General features: G+C 39.4%; 1 protein-coding gene across 5 annotated transcripts in view; it reads left to right on the forward strand.

Annotated features, from left to right (window-relative positions):
• The window catches only part of gpat2 (glycerol-3-phosphate acyltransferase 2, mitochondrial), a 125121-nt gene that overhangs the window by 85992 nt on the left and 15874 nt on the right, over positions 1-23255 (forward strand). For 3 of the 5 annotated variants that reach the window (XM_059338219.1, XM_059338218.1, XM_059338220.1), the window contains 15 exons: positions 3171-3274; positions 7335-7445; positions 7638-7708; positions 7819-7929; positions 8394-8516; positions 10743-10842; positions 12431-12564; positions 12782-12881; positions 17067-17246; positions 18509-18607; positions 19747-19829; positions 21140-21270; positions 21561-21631; positions 21883-22043; positions 22188-22291. In XM_059338219.1, coding sequence (XP_059194202.1) covers positions 3203-3274; positions 7335-7445; positions 7638-7708; positions 7819-7929; positions 8394-8516; positions 10743-10842; positions 12431-12564; positions 12782-12881; positions 17067-17246; positions 18509-18607; positions 19747-19829; positions 21140-21270; positions 21561-21631; positions 21883-22043; positions 22188-22291 — 1651 coding nt within the window. In that variant the 5' untranslated portion in view covers positions 3171-3202. The remainder of the gene's footprint in view (positions 1-3170; positions 3275-7334; positions 7446-7637; positions 7709-7818; positions 7930-8393; positions 8517-10742; positions 10843-12430; positions 12565-12781; positions 12882-17066; positions 17247-18508; positions 18608-19746; positions 19830-21139; positions 21271-21560; positions 21632-21882; positions 22044-22187; positions 22292-23255) is intronic. The other 2 variants (XM_059338221.1, XM_059338222.1) reach the window with 1 other exon arrangement.

The following is a 23255-nucleotide window of genomic DNA, read 5'->3' on the forward strand; positions in this document are numbered from 1 at the left end:
CATAGTGACTTTGCCCTGGTAGCTTTTGTTTGTTTTGCTGTTGTTATTTGTGACCTTGAAATCTGTCCATGTTCTTTTTTGTCTCGAATACAAACTCCACCTTATAGAAACTTTAATTGGTGACTCTAAATTGCCCATAGGTGTGAATGAGGGAATTGGTATCTGTCTCTGTGTGTCAGCCCTGTGATAGTCTGGCAAACCTGACCAGGGTGTACCTCGCCACTCGCCCAATGTCTCGGCTCCAGCCCCTTGCGACCCGACTTCAGATAAAGGCTAAAGGATGGATGGATATTTTGTTCAATGTTTCTATGTACTTTTTTCATTGCAGTTGATTTGCAAAAGAAATGTTACATGCACTTGTTAGGGTATATGAATGATCATTGTCTTGAATAATATGTTTACTTGTAATTAGGGCCGGGACTCGATTAAAAAAATATATATATAATTAATTAGAGGCTTTGTAATTAATTAATCAAAATTAATTGCATTTTAATCACATATAAATATTTGACCTGAGAACAGTGAGAAGTATTTTTTTTCACATGGATTTTTAGTATACCATTGAATAATGACTGAATACATAAGCTTAAGCAACAAAAATATTGTTTATTTTTGTTCAAGTCCAACAGAAGTGTAGCAATAGCATATTTAGAAATATAGTACATTTCAGAAATTCAGGTAGCCTATAGGTAGGTAGACCTTCTGTAAACTAGAATACTTTGGTTTTTTAAGTGAAACACAATCCATGCTAGCTACCACACTAGCCGCTAGCTGCTATATGTTTTGCATTGAGGTGATACTTGAGGCTCGATGTGCTGCAGTGAATTCCTTGTTGCATAGCAACACAACCATGCTCTTATCGACCCTTCCATCCGTTCATTTTTTGTAACAAAATGTCCCATCATCCACGGGGCCAACCAAAGCGTCTCATCAGCTTCTAACTTCATGTTCACTGTGGTTTGTTGTTGTCTGAACTCATGAACGCTAGTTGGTGCTTCAGTATAATCGGTCCGCCTGAAACTCATCCAGTGAGAAATGTTCCGTGGGGCAAAAATAAGTGTGATTAAAATGCGTCAATTTTTTAACGCGTTATTTTTTGAGTAATTAATTAATCTTAATTAACGCGTTAAAGTCCCGGCCCTACTTGTAATCAAACATAATGGAGCTGCAGAGGGCACAGTGTCATCCTGTTATTATTTCTTGATTATACTGTAATGGAAACAGATACTTGGAAAAGTAACTACTAACTCTGATATCTATATACACATTGTTGCATGTGTGTTTGTGTTTAGGCTGAGTGGCCAGAATTTATACTGCGGTTTAAAAGAGATATCTGATCTGAGATTTTTAACTTTCAATTTAGATCTCCTATTCAGATAAATCCAAAGTGTATTTAAAGCCCCCTCTAATCACTGAGCAGTTTTGGGAATAGACTTGAACGCACCAACTACCATCACTTCCACTGCTGCTCTAAAATTAATTCCAATCTAATCTGACCTGGCAGCTCGTAATGGCTTCTGATTTTTAATCCTTTCTCATCATGGGCCCACTTAAGTCTTTGGCTATCACATTAGCAAACTACAGCCTATTAATTAAAGACTATAATTGATCAATTAACTTGTGAGGAGAGGATGAACTAAATTAACCATAAATGCGCAAAGAAGACTGCGTCTCCGCTTGGAACACCTGTCATGTTTCTACTCATCAGTGTGTGAATTCATATGTTGTATGTTGTCAGGTAAGAATATGTGAGGAAAATGAAACCCCTGTTTACATGTGGTCTTGTATTCCCTCTGAGGTGACTTATATAACCTTGTTAGATCCTTTGCTGAATCTCTGGCTGCTTAATTTACACTTTTATACCCAGGCCGTTTTGCTACCTCATCTCCTCCTTTACCCTTTGCACCTGCGAAGGATCACAGCAGCCCCCCTGGGACCCTCTTATCAATGCCTTTGTTCCCACCAGAGTTGATAATGAATGTGGGAACTTGAGCCAGTTGAAATGGAGCATCTCCCAATGGAGATGGCTTAAGTTTTAATTAGCAAAGTTAATGGGGCAGAGTGGGATCAACAGAGTGGGACACAGAGATGCAAGAGAAAAGTCTCCCATTGAACCAAATTAGACTCCTGAATCTGATGGGAGTAACCACAGAAAGATGTACCGAGAGTTTGTGCCACAGGATGACAGCAGGCTACGTCTTCAACCTTTTGTAGTAGGAACAAAGCCTCACATAAAACTAAAGGCAGGCTCTCTCAGGATGGTGGCTTTTATACTCATGTAGCTTTCTCTAGTGCAAACTGCCTCTTGATCTGTATTAAATCTGCTTTAATCTCAGATGATTACTAATTTAATCTCAGTTGATTACTAATGTGAGCTCAGACACAGCCAACGCTATCAATTAGGTAACCTATTTAAGCTAGATCAAATTACATTGTGACCTATGTTGCCAACTCTCATTACTGTGTTCCCAAGGACCAGCATCAGTTACATAAGAGCTGTTTTTCAGCTGATGGCTATGTACCTTCCTTTTAATGATTTATAACCCACTAGTGAGTGTTTGCCCCGCTTCACCTGTACATTGCTGAGCAAAGACAGCCTCAAGTTTCACTCAATCTCTAATCTCTTAATAGCAGTTCTGTCCTGGTTTTATTCCTCCCTGCATACAGAAGTGAGCACAAAACTTTTCAAGTACATTTTGCCAAAAGTTCAATAAGAGGAGACGATGGGGAAAGCAGGACAAGGAAACCGACAGCAAGAAGCTACTTTACCTTCACTGGAATAAGAATAAAGGGAAGGTTAAGAATTTGTGACGGTGGAGGGGAAGAAGTGCTGGTTAGATGGGTGAAATTGTAGCTGTGGGCACAGGGTGATAGATCGGTGAGTGGTGCCAACCCTCTCCTGCCAAGGACCAGAGAACAAAATAAATTTTATGTTGCACTGAGATTGTGTGCGCGAGTGGATGTGTTTATTTTCTTAAATTGGAGAGATGAAGCCTTTTCTGCAAGCACTGCCCTCTGAGAAATCACAAAATTGGTCTGGTATTGTCAAACTCCTTAAAGTGACTGCGGCACTCACAAACACTCCTTATTGCTCAGCGAAATGTAAGAATGCATTGTTTTAACATGGCGCTGTATAACACACTGTTTTCCCCTAATCTTGTCTTATGTAGGTCTCTGAGTAGACGTCTGGAGGGGGCTCACCATGGTGCATGAGAAGAATGACGGGATAAACAAAGACACAGTCCTCCCTCAAATTCAACAAAATAGACCAGCTGTAAGCATACTGCCTGCATGACTCTCTCCCACTGTCATCTCCCACTTTACTCCATGTGCACCAATCTCAGACTCTTTGTTCTTCACAATCACGAGAGAACATGCACCGCCACATGTGCTTCAGTCTGTTTGATGTTTACCAAATCACAGGATGCGATCTATCAGTGAGTCATAGAGATCCCGCTGAGAATGAGGAGAATTTTTAAAGCAATACTTCAACATTTTGGGAAATAGGCTTATTGGCTGTTATAGGAGAGGATCAATACCCGCTCATGTCTGTGTATGTATGGAGGCGATTGCATTAAGACTGAGGGCTGAAGGCTAACCTGGCCCTGTCCAGTGTTCAAAGGACGACCAGCACCTCTACACCTCGTGGATTAACACATTACATGTTGTTTATTTAATCAGTAAATAAGTAAATGTATTAAACGACTTGACAAACAAAAGTTGGGCAAGATTACCTCTCTGTGTTGTTTTCCCCGTGAATACCAAGCAGATGGATAACAACCTGTGTTTTTTTTTTCTAGAAATATTAACGGTACATCACTTGTCCTAAAAACAGGTTTTTAGGACGCGCTTTGTCTGTCTGTCTGTCTACGTGGACGTGGATTAAACAGACATTAGAACAGGTTTTGCTTACTATAATTGTTCCTTCTGTTCACTCTCCATTAAAAAAACCCTTTTTATGTGCTTCTAATTGACATTTTGTTGTGAGAGCGCACTTTGCAGAGCTAAAACTGTCTTCCATTCAATACAGCTAACTGTCAAATCCATGTCAAGTCAAGTCTTGGAAATTCACGCCTGATAAATTATTGGTTGGAAAGTTGTTGTCAGTTTAATAAGTTTATAAGCGCATCAGATTTACCGGCATGATAACTGAAAGTCCTTAATGCGTAGACATCTCTGGTCAAGTAACTGAATAAACTTGTTTTCCAAAATGTCAAACTATTTACTTGCCCTTCCCACTTTAATCCTCCAGTTGTAACACAGCTGTATTCGTTCCTCCAGTGAGAGTAATAACAACAGCACTGTCGATATGTGCTTTCGTATGCTGACTGTCTGGTCTCACGCCAGCAGCCAGCAGCAGTGTTTTCCACATATTTAGATTCTATTTGTGATGGTAGCTGACCCGGGGGAGGGCATAACCTTCAGTTAGCCACTATAGCATCTCTAATTTAGCCAGTGCAAACCCCTGTGCTGGCGGTCTGATCCCAGATCACCTCGACTCCAAACCGGATCAGCAACTTGTTGGTGGTTAGACCCAGCGGCACCAGTCCACTGTGACTGCAGTGCTGGAGTTTGCGCCGCCTGAATTTGAGTTGCTACAGCTACTAACTGAAGGAAAGTCTCTGCAGTCGCTGTACGCTCTCCTCCTGGCATAGTCTTATAGAACTGGGGAGAAAAGCGAGAGGACTCCAGGTTTTTCTAGCTTGTCTCATTTGTGGTCTGATAAGCCTAGTCAGAGCGCAGGGCAAGGAGGGGTTGAGCCTGCAGCTCTAAAATGAAATAGGATTTTTTCCCATTTTAAATTGTAGAAACTAGGAGATCAATATGTGGTGGTCAGTGTTGAAAATGTTGTGGACCACCACGGATAAATCAATGTCTCTGATGCAGTTCTTTACAGGTCCAAAAATATTAGCGAAATTTCACACATTGGGAATGTTAATGGATACTTAATTATTCAAACTAAAATAGCTTCTTAAACTTGAAAATGTGCTTTTTGTTAAGTAAAGGATGATAAACCTGCTGAAGCAAAGCAAAGAATTTGCAAGATTACAAAAATGGCACAATGCAGAAGGCCCGAGTTGGAAAGAGTATGGTCAGTTCCTTATTATTTTCCTTATTCTGGTATGTGATTAAAGCCTGATAATACTAAAACATTGTCTTCCCACTTGTATAATTCACTGATTCTCCCTAAAGCAATGCCAAAATGGTTAGCCTTAAGGGGCTTTAAATCTATACAACATACATCACCCTCAATCTCTATGCTCTAAAATAGTATAGTCATATATTTATTGTGTGTTCAATCCAAGCTTTATCTTTACAGTAACGTTTTGTCTTTTAATCGACCTTTTCTTGGCAATGCACTGATTCAGTCAGCTCCATTCCTGTAATCAATCATCATCATCATTTAACTTGGATAAAGTGTCATTGGTTTTAGGAGATTCATTATCTTATATGGTCTAAACAGATTAATCAATCTGAACCCTAACTAACACTAAATTTCAGGCACAGTAGCAGCCCACATGCACACACAGCATGGTAATTAATGAGCATCGTTGCATAACACAAATATTTGCACAACTGACCAGCAGTCAACATGCAACAGGAGACCTAAGTCTGATTAGTATACAGTACACAGTCTGGCCTGTGCTTCAGTGCACGGGCTGTTTATGCCTGATGTGCAGTGATTGCCTGATACGGAGTCTCATATGGGCCTCGTATTAATATTTAGAGCACCGCAAGTTGCCTGCTGCCATGGATTCAGAGTTACACCGATCACAGCAACACAGAAATCATAACAAACTCAAAATTAAATCAAGAGCAAATAATCAAAGCATTTGGACTGACAATGTTTTTTTTTCTCTTTTTAATTTGCCAGTGCTGTTATATTTCTTAAGAGCTGGTGCTGACGGGAATATGACATTTTCTTTGTCAGTTTGTCAGACAATACGTGCAACCAGAGGCCTCATTTATAAACCTCTGTGGAGGATCCACACTAAGTGTTTATGCAGGTACAAATAGGACTGTGATGATAACCACATCACTGCAATACCACGACCATGTCATTTCTTCCCTTTCGGGTGAGCTCATTACCGTCGTCCCCGCAAACTTCTTTTGTAAGGTCAAGCTCATTTTATTCCATAGCACAATGCATTTGAGACTAGAGCTGTCACACACATGCCCAGTCTGGAACACTGCCTCAGACTCAACCAAAGGTACAATGGGATTGACACAGGTGACATTCAGTGTGGGATTCGTCATTATGTATTCATTTATTTTACAAATGACACTGCAGTTCGGGGCAGGATTCAGTTCTTGAAAGATGTACGATCGCACCCAAGCCAACGTTGGAATGGCGAAATGGTATTTTTAGCCTTTCCAGCTAAAATTCCAGACCGTTACTTTGAGGCACACCCACTTCCCTTTCCAGTCGTGGGAGTAACAGATGAGACTTTTTCAGTTGGTCCTTTATTAACTGACACACATTAAGACATCATGACCCACACATTACATTTCCATTTTATTCTGTTGATCGGTGGTGGAAGATGTATTCAGGTCCCTTACTTAAGTAAAAGTACTAATACTACACTGCGAAATTACTCTGCTACAGGTAAAAGTATTGCACTGAAAACTTTCTTAAGTTAAAATGCAAAAGTATCAGCACCAAAATGTACTTAAAGTGTCAAAAGTAAACATACTCATGGCACATTTATGTAAGCAGCATTTTACTGTTGTCCAGGTAGGGCTAATTTTAACTACTTAATATATTGTTTTGTGGTTTACTTTATAAACATGCATTCACATTTTGAATTGGTCATGTTATTCATTTAAATCTTGACCTAAAATGTAACTAAAGCTGGCAGCTAAATGTAGTGGAGTAAAATATACAATACTTGCCCCTAAAATATAGTGGAGTAGAACTATAAAGTTACATATATGGAAATACTCAAGGAGAGTACAAGTACCTCAAAAGTATACTTAAGTAGAGTACTTGAGTAAATGTACTTAGTTACATTCCACCACTGCTATCGTTTTTGTTGATTGGCTAACATTAGCTAACATCAGCCCTCACAGGCACTTGTGATCCGAATGGGACATGAAATGACGAACAAAGTTTGATGTTGTAGCAGCGGGTAATGTTACGGACACATGAAACATGACATGAACACAGACGAGTCATTCGAGTCATTATGTATCAAGTCAAGTCACAAGTCTTTAACTTCCAAGTCAAATCTGAAGTTAACAAAACAGTGACCTAAGTTGACCCGAGTCCAAGTTACAATGACTCAAGTCCACATCTCTGCTTTGTGTAATTTCTGTTTGTCTTTCCCTCTCAGTTGTCATGGGAAATGAAGATCAAGAAAAAGCTTAAGACGGTGCCTCAGTGTCTGGGCAACTTCAGACCGACTGTTGGCCAGTGCTGCCACCAGTGCACCCCTGACAGTCTGGTGAGTGTGCAGCATAGAGGCCGGACAAGATTAGAGAGAAAACTAAGCTTTTTTTAGTGAATTTAAAGATGCTTTTATAGATACCCCATTCAAATGACATCCTTCAGCTGCATGGGAGTTTTTATATGATGGATTGGATCTGTTCCCAACACCCGTGTCATTTGTCTTTGTGTTTTGCCTGTCATGGCGTAGAGCAAGAAGCTCGGACAAAACTCTTCCCTTGGCTTTCACAACCTTCTGAGTGTCAACGAGACGCATACGAGGTAATGATAATGTTTCCAGTATTCAGGCAAACAACATACAAAATGTTCATGTCCCTACGCCCTCACTCATACACATTTTCTGCCTCCGCATTGTGTGTGTTGTATTGCAGGTATCGAGGCTGGCTGGTGCGGAGAGTGTGCTGCGTGCTGTTTGTGAGTGGGTGCAAAGTTTACGAGAGTCCGGTTAGCAACAGACTGGAGAGAGTCTGTCAGCGCAACAGGTACCTGAGGGGAGAGAGGAGGAGGAGGAGGAGGAGGAGGAGGAGGAGGAGGAGGAGGAGAGGGGGAGAGGAGGAGAGATGCCAGAAGAGAGTAAATAAATGATAGACACAGATACAGAAAATGAAACGGGTACTGCAGTTCTGGAGAAAGGCAAAGAGAAAGAAGCAGAGGAGATAATAGACACAAACAAAGATACAGAAAATGAAGGCCATCATGGGGTCTGTGCAGAGTGAATGAAGAAAAATGGGATAACTTGGGACTGTCGTCACACTTTCCCTATCTCAGTCTTCAGTTTGTATCTGTTGTTTTCTCTCCTTCAGTGTAATTGAGTTTAACCTTTATGTAACCTCTTTACTCAGAGATGTTGTTGTTGTCTTACTGGAAGGCGGGTGCTTGTCTGCATGTGGCACAAAAGAGGCTTTGTGATGTGTTAACCCTGCTGTCCTGTGACCATGTGTTTCAGGGTGAAGGAGGCGCTAACAGCCGAGTATGAAGCACCAGCGGGGGGAGACTGCCGAGGGCAGCTCAGCCACCTCTCGAAATTCCTCCCCCTCATTAACACCTGCATCTCCTCTGGCCTCTTGCGGTGCGTGTTTGTTTGTGTGTGTGTGTGTGTGTGTGTGTGTGGGCCAATGTACAAAGGGCGAGGTTCAAAGATTGCTGTTTATTGTTTATTTATTAATAAAGTCCTTTAGCGTATTGATTTATAGCTGCACTTTTGAACCCTTTTACTTAGAGTAATAGGAAATAAACAAGACATATAAATACATATATAGGTTTTGATGTTCAGGTCAGTATCTTTATTTCTGGAAAGGCAGCATAAAAACACAAACATAAAACATGAAAAATAAACTGCAAAAACTCATTAAAGCCACATTTATGAAATTGATGCATTCATTTCACACGATGAAACCGTCACTGCTCACATACTTTCATGTCTCCTGTTTATAAACAAACAGTGGAGGACGTCGTAATTTTGAGGCTTTTTGAAAGTTGAGTCAGATTTGGAAACAGCGATGGTCTGTGAGGACATTGGATACATTACGACATGTGGACAGAGATGTTTTACTAATATGATCTCAAAAAGCTTGAACTATTGGTCACGCTGCCTGGACGATTTCTGGTGGTACTGCTCCATTTGGACTGTCTGTAAGATTTTTTAAAAAGATAGAGAAGAAGGCTAATAAATGAGCCCTAAGACAGTTTTCATAAGGACCCTCAACGATTATTAAGTCTGTGGACTGTAACAAGAGAGTCACATGACGAACAAAGGTCCCGTTTAGACCAGGCATTATATTATGTGTCCTGGGTGATGCGATCACAAGTGGACAAAACCAACACTGAATTGATATGTTGAAGTATTTCCTGTGTAGCCAACGCTGAATACTGCTTACAGCTGACTTTTTATTTTTATTTCAGTGAATATGGGTTTATACACCATTCTACAACCATAAATACTCACCATTTGACATGTGTTCAAAACTACAGCTTATATTCTTAACTTCTTTATAAAGATTTATGTCTTCAGTAAGAAGAAAAGACAGCAGACAGGCTGGAGAATGTGGAATGTTTTGAGAAAGGGAGAGACGCTAAAGTCTTGGCCTTTATATGGGATTTGTTGACAATAACAAAAGTACAGATTACTGCCAGCCTTATCCTTAAATACTACCATACCCATCAGCTGCTCTCGCTGTGGAGAGAAAGCCAATCAAAGTGGGAATCATAGCTGTAGCAAATTCAGAAACTAAACAGTACACCATTGTGCACCCAAAATTGACCAAGAATATGGAAATAACCTGATTTATCTTGAACGTGTTAGTTTTATACATATGTCAATGTTTAGCTACTGCTCACTGATAGCGAGCTGCAGAATTAGGGTCTCAGTGATTAGGTTTCCTTTATCAAAATACTCCTATTTATGTTCTCAGCCTTGTATCATCAACCTTTTTAATCAAAGAACAAGATACACAGTTGCTCATGTTTTTAACTGATAATTAAACTGAGGAAAAACGCTCCAACTACCTGTCCATGCAGAAAATTAACAGGAAATGAAGAGACTCTGCTTTCTAAAGAGGCAAACACAGAATAGTTCATAATGTGTTACTAGACACGTAGTTTCACACATTTGTCAGATTGCCCATATTTTTTATAAACTACCTAGTGTCTATGCCTCCGTCAGTCATCATGCTCTTTAAAATGATCGGCAGTTGTTCAGGCATAAACCTGTCCGTGCAACAGTTGTCAATCTTTCCCTGTGGAAAGGTGCAGGTTGTATTTTAAATTGAAATTGGGTGCTATGACTGTCAGATCTTAAGGTCCTGTTCTTGTAGCTACAGACAGTAATAGAATTTTTGAAAATGTCGAAAGAAATGGTGTTAAAACGTTTAACTTTCTTTTTTTTTTTAAATAAACTTTTTATGTTTTCGTTTTAGCCTTAGGAATCTCTCTATAAAATCTGCCCCGTACTGTCTTCTGCTCTCTTTCTGTCTACCTCATTTGCAGCCTCGGTCTTCGTCTCTATCTACAGCTGTCACCCTCGCACACACCCCTCTTTATCGCTTTCCGTTTTGCTTCTTCCCTATGTCATCAGTTTCTTTTCTCGTCCTTATCCCTCTTCTTCCTACGTTGTCTCACTCCCATCTATCTCATTTACATGTTGTCACACTCCATCCTTACTTTCTTTGCTGAAGCTCCACTATCTATTTATTATTCCCTTGTGTACATTGTCCCCCTCTCCTCCTTATCTCCACTCATTAATTTTTTCCCCTCTTCTTTCTATACATCTCTCCACCCACTATCCTCCCCTGGCTAGATTCCTGAGCTGGGTGATGCTGAAGATGTTTTCATCCGTGTTTGGCAGTATTCAAGTTAACCTCAACCATCTGCCTGCTTTGCACCGAGCCTCACAAGAGGTGCAAGTATCGATAAACACACATTCATATGCAAATTAAATATCCTAACTTTTCTATTCACAGATGATTAAATGTGCTACACCACAAGGTGTCAAAATCTTCTTGAAAATCATGGAAAACACACTTTGTGTGTACAACCCAGATACTATGATGTTTTGATCCACACATAACCACACTCAGGATGTGCTCAGCTTTCTAATAAGATGGTAAACATCTACACCCCTGTGTGTACACATCCACTAAAAAACATTTCAAGGTAAAGAAAAAAAAAGTTTTTTTTTTAAGTGAAGTAAAGGAGAAAACATCCAAATGTATGATTAGTAAATAAAAAACATACAGAAAACTTTAAAGTTTCTCTTACTTGCCTTGTTATACTTAATTATTGTCAGTTTTTTACTGAAGACTACACAACTCTAATTACATGGTTGGCTTAATAAATACAAAAAAATAAGTCTGAGTCATTCTGCTGTTGTTCAAGATGGGCATGAATGAATGAATTCAGTGAACTGTGTCTTTAGTTTGGATCTCACTGAAATGCAGTCAGTTACATCTATGAAGGAAAAACCTCCAGGAAATTATTCTAGTGATGCTCATGGTATTTAGTGTGCTGTCAGCTGGTTGTCACATTCAGGGTTTCTTGCCATTTGTCCTGTCGCCTGGATTATCTGCATTTTTTTAAAGCATGTAAATAGTCACCGCATAAGAAATCGGTTTAGTTCTTGATTTATCTAGTTTGTCTCAATTTACCCGTAAACGTATAATCCAATTTGTATTTTCAATTTGTAATCTCACATTTATTTAACACTAAATAATATGACAAGGGACTGTCATGTTGTACTCTCTCCATGACTTACATGTTTTATTTACTGTGTACTGATTATGAAAAAAATGATTGATAAAAATAAATTAATATAATGCTATTAATAAAGAATCTTTTGAGATTTCCCAAATATGTTTGCCATATAAATAAAAGATTAGAAACCTCTTTTTATTGTGGCTTTAAAAGAAGCAATATTCTGACTACCTACGTGTTTTTTATTGCTGTATTGACACAATGATATCCACAAAAGTACAATCACATTTTATCTCTTGGCTTTGACTTCTCTTGCGATATAATTTAGTTTGGCATCGTAGCTTTTACTTATTTATAATGAAAACAAACAAACAAAAGATACTCAAAAGTCTAAAGGCCAAACACTGTACAGCGTACAGAATAATTGAGCTGAGTTGACTTTGAAAAAACCCCAAACCATTCACTGTATTATGTAATCCTCTACAGTACATAGTCACTTTATCATACTCAACACGTAAAACGTTAATTTTTGCGTGCATATCCTGCAGTAAAAAAAAGTATTTTAGGGTAAAAAAAACATTTGTATCCCTGCTGATTTAAATCATAATGTATTTTCTTGACATTCCCTTCTCCTGATGCTTGTGGAGCTTGATTATAATATTGATTGAATATAAGGCCACAGAAACAATCTCCTAATCCGTGTGCCACCTCTGCACATTCCACCATTGTTTGCCATAATGAATGACAATGTGAAGGATGTTGTTTATGTAAAGCTGCTTCTGTTCTGAAATCTAGGGATCTCTGCTGGTTTATGTGCATGTGCGTCAGAGCATCGTGGACTACGCTCTCGTGCCTCTGGTGCTCTTCTGTCACAACCTGAGAGTCCCATACACCGTCTGTCCCCTCCACATTAACGGCTCCTTCATCAGGTACTCAAACCCACGAAGTAAACATACAAGATCCTCCACCACGATGATGCACACAGGCACCCTTTTTTGGCAGAGCTGAGCTGCTAAATTTATCACTTTTATTTACAGCAATATTTAGGCCTGTCAATTTAATTTTAAACAGTGGGAAGACGCATCATGAATTCTTAGATGAATCTTGTCTGTGTCTGAGATGCAGTGTCCTCTGTTTATCCTATAGATCCATCCTGCAGAAAGTAGGCGTGGTCCTGCTGCCACCTTCTGTACTGACTGAGCAGGATGCTGAGATGGACAGTCTGTACTCACCTGTCATGACCTCTGTAAGTCTCACGCGTGTTGATGGTTTTAAGATGAGGTGGCAATATTTGTGGTTATTGTAGTTGTAAGAAGGTTGATGAAAGAATTATCCTCTAAATCAGCAATTAACACCAAAAATACAGATGTTTCCTGGTCAGTGGGGCCCACAAAATGAGTCGTCATTTTTTTTTACAAGATTAAGAATGCATTCATTAACAAATGGAGTAGATAGAGTTTAACATTTACAAACGTTACTGTAAGAAAATAGCATGAAGCTAGTTGATGCTAGCCTAAATTCTCTAAAGACTTTGGTTCTTCTTTTCTGTGTTTATGTCCTCTATGTTACAAAAATGAGCCATCAATATAACATTAGGGGTATATAAAATGAAATAAATCAAAACAAATAAAAGAATTGCAGAACTGATTTAAATTATATTATTTAACACAAAAATATTTTTATTTCACTTTTTTTTTTAAATACATTGTTTTTTAAAGTTTAACTGTAAAACTTGCTTCAAAAGCTTCAAAATTTTAGTTTTTCAATGACATTGGTTTTTTTCAATTATCAAAACTTTTGGCCCTGATTTAGCTCCATATTCCAGGTACCCATTTATCAACTGAAGTTTTAGAAAAAGTGGAAGCTAAATTAAATCTCATGAAGTTCAGAGTTTCAGTTCATCCTTAGGGCAACTGTGAATATCTGTACCATTTTTTATTATAATCTCTGGTAGGCATTGAAATATTTCACTACAAACCACAGGTGCCAGACTAGTTTAGATTAGATTAGACTAGATTAAAAAGTCCGAGGATCACCAAAGTCAGTACAGAAATGTATTTTCTGTGTACCATGAATATCTTTCCCAAATGTTACAGCAATCCATCCAATAGTAACTGATATATTTCAGTCTGGATCAAAGTGGTTGATCAATATTTCCATCCCTGTACAGGCCAGTAACATGCACCCCAGGTTAGGGAAGACAACTTATTTACACCAATAGCAACACAAAGACAGACTTGCTATTTCAAATTAAAGTGTTCCTAAATGACATTAGTTAGGTACAATAAACCCCAGGCTTTTGAGCCACAGAGGACTTCAAACACTAATGCCCCCTTCAACAGTCAATTCAGTTTTCATGCACTTTACAGGGAGTCACCAACCATAAAAACACCTTCTTAGTAAAAACCTTTCCAGCCTGGCGATTGGAGCAGTTCCTCATCAGCTGCGTATGCGAACCCAAAAACAGTCTGTTTACTAGCAGATGGGCCAAAATCAGAAAACATGTTGCTAATGCATTTTGCTGAAAAAGCCTTCACAGGCAGCAGGTAATTATATAAAATTGCAGGGTAAGCAAAGGATACCTGTCCTTGTAATTTGGCTGTTTATCGTTCAATTCAAACTCACTCACATACACACTTTTCATTGCACTCCTCAGCGGAGTGTTATCACAGTCAGCTCCTCAATCAGAATACAACCTGTCTTTTTCCTCAGCTCCCTCATTCCCAGCCTCTTCCCACTCTATTCATTCTCAAAATTACAAGGGGCTTGAGTTTTGCTACAGAGATTGCAGCTTTAGAGTTGGCTGGAGTGACAAAGCAATGAGAAAAGTGTGGAGAAACCAGAAGAATGGTGTTTAGTTTGATGGTGTGGAGTTGGCAGGTCTAAGAAGGTTGTTTTTGTTTTTATGGAAAGGTAATTTGTATTTTTACGCCTCTGCACCAGCAACAGCCATGGCTACAGGCTTTATATTCTCAGGTTTTCCAATCATCCGTCCCATCCTTGGAAGCGCACTCTCTGAGGAATACCTGGAGGGAATTTCTTTAAATTTGGCACAAATTTCCACTTGGACTCAAGGATGAACTGATTAGATTTTAATGGTCAGAGGTAAAGGTCAGTGTGACCACACATTCGTCCCATTCTTAGTGAACGCAGTAACGTCCTTATCTCCAGTATTTTTAAGTATATTCAAGCAATAAATCATTCTATAACATGACCAACTTTGGATACAGTCAAAATATTGGCTGCTCTTTCATGTTGTGCAAGAAGTGTGCTGTTTTGATATGAGTAACAAGTCTTTGAGTATTGAATTATAACGACTTTTAATCACTGTTGAATATTTATAACATTAAGCCTTATCAACAAGTAATACATTGTGACTTATATAAAATCTTAAAAAAGAACAACAAAACACCCCCAGTTAGCAGTTGTAGAAACTCTATTCAATCTCCAGAGCTGCCATCCGCTCTCTTCCAGGCGAGGTCTCATAGCGGCGGGGAGTGTGGCAGAGGGCTTGCCAATTCTTGTCTCATTTGTGGTCTGATAAACAGAGAGAGAGAAAGTAAGAGTGGGCAGCTGAGCAAATCGGTGTGCTGTGCACAGCTCTATAATGAAAGTTAACCATTTTAAATAGTAAATGAAAAGAAAATGCACATGTGACGTCAATGTGGATAATGTGGCAGACTGCCACTAATCTGATGAATCACTTCATTCAAATTAAGGATTTTGTTTGAGGATTTTTTAGGGTGGTGACATCATAAAATTGGACAGCAAACAAGCAAAGCTTAGTTAAAAAAATTCAATACAAGTAAAGAAATATGGATATATCTGCCAAACATCAGTATTGGTCGAAATTGAGCATGTATGCACCTGAAGGTGTTTCTGACCCTCTGGTTGGTAATATTGTGCAGCAATTAAACAAAAAACGACAATTGAATAAGGGCTTTTATGATTTGAAAATTGTGTCTCATTACATCACGGTGTTGCTTTTAATCTTATTACTCATTATGCCCTACAGTGAATGATGTGAGTCTTCTCAGGAAGAACTGTCTGCTCTGTCTCTTCCTGAAGAGGGCTTCAGCATTGTGAATCCAGTTTAGTTTTTTATTGATTTAGACTCCAAAGTACTTGTATGAGTCCACCCTCCTTCACTTCCTCTGTCTGGATGACAACCAGGATGAGGGGGCTCCTGTTCCTCTGGTCGTCCACCACAAACTCTTTGGTTTCACTGACCTTGAGCTTCAGGTGATTGTTGTTGCACCATATGAGGAAGCCGTCTTATCAGTTTACTTCGGTGAGAGCTGCAGCTTGTCTGTTTGAAGGAGGCGTACTGTAACTGTGTGGTGGTAATTCTAGTTTGACCTTGAAGATATATCTGGTCTGTATTAACCGCTCCCTCCTCTCTCTCCTATCTTGCATATATTGTGCTTCCCTGTAGTACCTTCTCTGTACTCTTTCCCTAATGCAATATTCATATTTACTTGATTTTTTATCACCTGCTAATCATTAATGTCTTCAATTAAACTCAAATTACTTTTTTTCCATGAGAAACTTAATTTGCATAGTGGATAAATGAGATAAATACAGCAATCACTAAAAATCATAGCACAGACAAGGTCACAATGGGTTAATAATGATACATAAAATGATAAATAATTCTTAGTTCACAGAAAAATGAAGGTACAAACTTAAAATCGTTGCATTAAAGCTGGGGGGCTGTCATTGTGCAACCCAGTCTTTGTGTCTAGCAACGGAGCTCTTTTGTGCGTTATATCAGCTTGCCTAAAGATGTATTTCATTTGGAGGAGTTACTGGCTTTATTAAGATCAATTTTGTGCTATACAGCTCTATAAACTGGTTCAGTTTGACATTAATCTACAAGACTACAGCTGCAGTGGAACATAAACAGGTTGTTTATGAGTGACGCAGCAAGTACTCTGTTTTTTTCCATTGACCGTTTATGTATGTAACCATATTGGCTGTGTGTGTGTGTGTGTGTGTGTGTGTGTGTGTGTGTGTGTGTGTGTGAAAGCAAGCTTGTTTATTGGTTGTATTTCAATGTTAATAGACCTTTATTGTTTATTGAGTGTAGGCCTGCTTAGCTGCTGTTCAATGGTAATTGAATTTTCCTTGTCTGTGAGGCGAAATCAGTACGTGGGGTAAAGGAAGTATCTCTGAATGACATGAAATGTCCCCCACAGTCGCCTTTTATTTCTGCTCTTTATCCTGCCTGCTACCTGTATTTGACTTCTCCTCCCTCTGCTGCCCTCCTCACTTTCTTTTTTTGCCCCTTTGTATTCCCTCCAAGGTCTTTTTCACTATATTGCTTATGTATATTTTAAAAATGCATGAGAGGCATTTTATGTTAATTGCTCCCTTACTGCCAAGACTTTTCAGACCTTTGTCTCTGCCATTTTTCTCTCTCCTCCCTCAGCTGGTACGTGAGCTGCTACATGAGGGTCAGGCCATAAGTGTTGGTGTGTCAGCAGCGTCTGGCCGCGGTGGCCAGTGGCTGGCTCGCATCAGACAACTCATCAAAGAGGGATCTGTCCCCGATGTCAGTCTGGTCCCCGTGGGCATCTCCTACGATTGTGTACCCAAAGCCAACACACAGGTGGATGCTGTGTAAACACACACTTGCAAGCGCACACAAACGCCACTTAAAAAGAGCCACCTGTAATGTCCTCAGGACCAAGTGAACAGGTTTGGTTTAACGCAAAGACTTTCAAACTGAGATGCCCCTCCTCAGGGTGGCACAGAGAAAATAGACTGGAGGCACAGATTCTGGGTGAGGTGAAAAGGACAAATGCATGACAATGTTTTAAAAGCAACAGGAAGTTAGGTATTGTAGTTTGCCCGATTATCAACACTTTCAACAGTTGGAGCTGCAGCAGAGGCTGTGACACAGTCTGTCTGATGCAATTTCTGTCAACAATAATTTTCCTTCATAGCTCAGAGAAATCTAAACACAGACACGATACGCATATTTTTAGATACAATGTCACTTATGTCTGATCCATTCATAATAAACCTCTACACAGCCAGAACTAGCTTGAAAACCACAACGCTTTGAAGTTTTCTTTAGTAATGCAGTAATAGTTATCTGCACAGTCACAAACTCATTGCACACAAGAACCACTGACAGCTAATTCAGCATACCTTTGTTGTGTTTAAGTATTTAACACTCTGGAAGTTACATCCATATTCATTTCCACAGTTGAGCCCCAAGAACAAGGTGGATAGAGACTGTGTTAAAGCTTGTTTATTCCCCAAATGGAAGACAAAGAATGATAAAAGGAGTTACAAAATCCATTACTATTAGCTTTCTGTTGCATTATCAATATTGTTTTTTTATACAGTTTTGTCTGAGGCAGCCACAGTCTCAAACTCCTGGTTCACAGAAAACTAAATTGCCAGTGATTATCCTTAGTACAGCTTCGAGAGTCTTGTTTCATAACTTTGTTCTCTCATTTCTCACTGACCAGCACTGGTTGATTAGTCGAGCTTTGCATTTCATATTTCAGAGGAACTGGGATTGTTATTAGTCTCCATTAGTCTTGCCCTGTGTTATCTGCACTTTGAGACGATACTGGAGAGTGGGTGTTACTCTCGGTTAATTGCCATAATGAAGTTCTCGCCTCATCATTTTGTTCTGTCATTCGCACCAAATATGCATACAATACAGAACACACAGTTCTAGTACTCATACCAACACTCTCTGGCTATTTATCTTAGTGCTCATCATCGATCCTGCTCATTAGTGGTATTGCGCCTGCTATGTCCCTACTAAAGGCAAGGCCTTATTATGATACAATTTTCTCTGTATGTATCAGTGTAACTATTGTGTGTATGTGTGTGTGTTGCGTATCTTCACAGGTTGGTTTCAGCTCTTTGTGGCAGTGTTTTTGGTCTCTTCTCTGGAGGAGACCAGAAGGAAGTGTGAGGATCCACCTCGCTCAGCCCTTTTCTCTCAAGGTACAAAGAAAGACAAAGAGCATATCAACAGACCTGCTTATAATTTTCAGAGGAATTTGACTCATCAGACTCTGAGCGGGTGTGAGTTATGAGAATAAGTGGTGCTTCCTTCCCTGGTTGTTTCATTTGAATGGTTTTAGATGTCTTCAGCAGTAAGTATGTCAAAAGAAAAAAGAAAATTCAAGAAAAGAAAAAATAACAATGTGTGAAACCCACTTTTCTCTTCCCTTCATTTATCTTCACCCTTAAATCATCATTTTGTGACTTCTTGTGGGTGTTGGACATTCTTGTCATAAATCACACATACCTTGGAAGTTGACTAACTAACTCAGCTTCTACAGTCAAGAACAGATTTTTAGAAAACTGAGGTGACTTTTAAAAAAAAAAAACTAGACTGAATACTGACAAGGAGCAACAGATGGTACAAAGTCAATGTTAGTCATTTAGAAGCTTAGCAGCAGCATGTTCAGTTTGATCACCCAAAAATAATCACAGTGTTCTATATCTTGACTTGAATTTTTATTGCCATAAGAATTTCAGCTGTAAAGATGAAAGGTATTGGCATTTGAAGAATTCCTCCTGTTAGATAGTTTGCATCAAGGCTACAGATGGAGGATGCTGTAGTTGCATCTGGCCAACGGGACACTGTCCATAGTATGACTTATGGACAAAAGAGTTTCAGGCATGGTTTGGGAGCTTTGTTGTTAACCACAGTTTGTTTGAACAGAGCCACCTTTTGCTCCCAGTTGTGGAGAAACCAGGAACAGGATCATTCATTTCTCCCAAAGTAATACAAAACAGTTCAAGAGAACCCCAAACTGCACACACTTAAAGTCAAATCAACACATCTCTTAACAAGTTCAACAAAAAGCTATAGCTTTAATAAAGGTAGCATTTATTGCAGGACTGTTGTTCAGGTGTACCTAATAAACTGGCAAATGAGGGGAATTAAAGTTGTCACATGGTATTTACAATAGAGGAATGGGCTGCAGAAACAATAGTTGGAATCAAATGTTTAAATGCAATCTTTGTCTAATTTTCCTTACTTGGTTTACCAGAGCCCTGATGTTGAATGATTTGGAGATTGTACTTTGTGGCTCCGAGAGTGCATGTGTGCCTTCATGTATTTGTGTGTGTAGGAGATGTGCGAGTCAGGGAGGTGCAGAGTAGATGAATGGCTCCCTCTACAGGACCTGTTGCTGCCTGTTATCCTCAACAACAGGTAAGCAAACCACCTGTGTACATGGCTCTATGCACGAGTGAGTGTTTACACCGTATGTGAACAAGCCACAATGGAATAAGGATTTGGATTGTGTTTTATCTCAAATCTGTGAAATCAAAAAGTTGGTGCCCCTTAAACTTTGAAGATAAACTTTCCTTTAAACCTTGAATCGGGCACAGACACGATGCAAGCTCTGATGAGTTTTCATCCTCTTAGACTCGGTCCAATTACCATCAACATTACACAGTCTGTCAGTGAAAAAAAAGATAACAGAAAGAAAATAACATCCTTGCTCAATCGCTGCTTGGCTTCTGATGAGCAAAGTGGCTTTTCCCTTCGTGTATTTAATTCTTCTGAGAGAGCGGGATGCAGAAAAAAAACCCAGCACGAGTGAAATAGATGGCAAGTGATAGATGAGAGAGGTAGAGAGTGATAGTTAGATTGGATTGTTATCAGCATGTGAGCAGTTTTAGTTCTTTGTTCTTGTCTACATCATTAACATACTCCAGTACTTAACAGTGTGTCTCTGCCATGCTTACACATTCTGTTTGGCTGCTAAAGTCTCAGCTTTTGAAGCCTCCTTTTTGTTCCTGTGTATGAAAAAATTAGTGAATGTCAGGGCTGCTGTAATGAAAATTAAAAGTCCTCACATCGAAACATTTTACAGAGGAGCACACATTCTCAGTGTACTTGTCTATTTGCCTGTAGGACTTGTGTATTAACAGAGCCAGATATGAAATGCTGTCTGTGATACACTACTGTATTTCTCCCTCACACATCCACAGCTGAAATACATACTCCACTGTCGCCCCAGATAAGCAGGTCATAAAAAAGCTGCTGTTTAACACGCTTGTATGCATCTAAAGTCTAAAGTGTTATTGTTATTGTTATTCTAATAATGGCCATTAAAAGTTTACTGGAAGTACAGCTAATTTTCCTTGTCCTTAGCCACAATTGTTGTAATTGATAATTTGTGAAAACTTCAAAGAAAACTCATTATCTTGTAAACAAGCTTAGAAAATTGTATTTTCAATTGAAACTGATTTCTTTTTAAGTTAGAGTCTTTAACTTTCAAGGCTAGTTTCAATTCATTTATTTCCATCTATTAGCTATACTAGGCGTATTCTTGTGGGTCGTGGGGGCGGCTGGAGCCGGTCGAGAGATAATCAGTCATTGTAAACACCTTGAATGGGTATTGCAGATAAGGATTATAACTAAAACAAGTTTAAGTCAATTGAGCTGACATGGAATAACATTATGTAAATTATTCCTGACACCTCTCTTTCCTCACTCACTTTTAATCACTCAAGAACTGACAGTGTGTTTGGGCGGAGGAAGATGTCGTGGCTTCTGCCTTCTTCTCCTTTTGCATCTGAACTCCAAGAGCCAACTCATCCACAGAGAGACCTCAGCATCGCCATCATCCTCCACCTCATCTTCTGTAAGTCCTGGATTATGTTCCCCTGCTGAATCATAAACAAATCTTTATAAGCTTTTGTTTTAATGTTATGCAAATTGTGTGTGTGTGTGTGTGTGTGTGTGTGTGTGTGTGTGTGTGTGTGTGTGTGTGTGTGTGTGTGTGTGTGTGTGTGTGTGTGTGTGTGTGTGTGTGTGTGTGTGTGTGTGTGTGTGTGTGTGTGTGTGTGTGTGTGTGTGTGTGTGTGTGTGTGTGTGTGTGTGTGTGTGTGTGTGTGTGTGTGTGTGTGTGTGTGTGTGTGTGCTCTTTTATAGCTGCTACATCCTGCACGGCTGTGATGTCCACCAGTATGGTGTCCAGTCTTTTGCTGTACAGGAACCATAAGGTAAACACATCATCTCTGTGTGTTTGCTGAGCAGTTTTCCCCTCGGTGCTTTCAGAGTTGAATTCCGCCCCTGCCCCTCCAAGGATCCATCATTACTCCAAGAGGCTCATAAACAGTATTGGTTTTCATACTAGTTCATTAAGAGTGTGACAGTGATTCTCTGAGTCATAGCCACCAGTCTCCAACTAACGTCACCAGATGGTTAATGTCCGGGTCTCATTTTAGAAAACTGCGTTCCTTCTCCTCCGCAGGGTGTGAGTGCCTCTGCCCTGTGTCGTGATGTGGCCTGGCTGACGGAGGAACTCTTGTTCAGGAACAAAGACGTCGGTTTTGGGGGAAGTTTAGAGGAGGTCGTCCACTACTCCCTCTCTCTGCTCGCCCCTCATCTCATCATAGCTGCAGCGCCGTCTAGGTTGGTTTTCTGCCTGTCAAAAAAAGCAAAAACAAAGAACACTGATAAGCGCTGTACAGCAAACTTGTATTTCTTATCAAAAATCCAATTTCCCTTTCAGTGAAGCCTCTGTCACCATTAATGTCGCTGTCTCCCTTATTCTAGGAAAGACCCTCTTATTGTGCCTCGTCCTTCTCTTGCTGCCACAGTTCACCTCACCATCCAGGCCCAGATTGTCACACACGCCTTTATTTTTGAAGCTGTTGGTGGTGAGTGACTTTACATGCATGTATTATGAGCAGCTGACAAAACTTGAGCCTAAATATCATCCCGAGACCCCGCGTTCTACTGGCACCTTATTTTTCGTGGGAGTCCTTGGCCGTGGCTCCAACTGTTGGCATGTCGGTATGGAAAATCATTTTGAAACCTGACATTTTTAAAGTTTAAGTACTTAATATTCTGAATGTTTAAGGCATGCTACGCTTTGAGCAGTGCCAGGGAACTGTGTACATGCAGTAGCTTTTTTTTTTTATCCTCTAAACATAAAAAACAAGCTCTTCAGCTGGTTTCAACTGTCAGTTATTGTATGAAATTATCTCCTGATTTCCAGTTGTTTCAGTTCGAAGTGCTGCACTTGTAATACGTGAGTTACTCAAAAAAATTACACGAAAGCATACTTCAAATGAAAAACTCATTACCCAGCTTATAATCAGTTTTGATGAGTTGAGTTGAGTTGAGTTGAGTTTTGACTTCTTCTTTAATTTAAAACTTATTCTAAACACCAGAAAGACACAATGACTGTTCTATGAGACTGCATTGATTTTAGCTACGTTGACTGGCAACTGAGTTTGGCAATAAAATGATGTGACATTTTTTATTTTATGTTTATTCTGGCCAAAATAATTGGATTCACAGTATTCTCTAAAAAAAAAATAGGGCTTTGTCACGATACAATATATCGATTCTTCAAAAAAATTATTCGATATTTGCAACAATATAATTTCGATTAAATGCAATGCAAGGGGCGTGTGAAAAATGCAACTCAAATATGATTTGAAAATTTTAACAATGACAATGTATTCTTCTTAATAAAAAGAATAACAATAGACTTCCTTTGTTCTCTATAAACAACGACTTTCAAAATAAAGGCGTATCTTAAAGATGATATGCATCAATGTTTTCACTTTACATCAGTGATATTTAGATAATTGATCATTAAATGGATACATCGGT

Source organism: Centropristis striata, chromosome 7 (genome assembly GCF_030273125.1).
Source record: "Centropristis striata isolate RG_2023a ecotype Rhode Island chromosome 7, C.striata_1.0, whole genome shotgun sequence".
NCBI classification, from domain to species: domain Eukaryota; kingdom Metazoa; phylum Chordata; class Actinopteri; order Perciformes; family Serranidae; genus Centropristis; species Centropristis striata.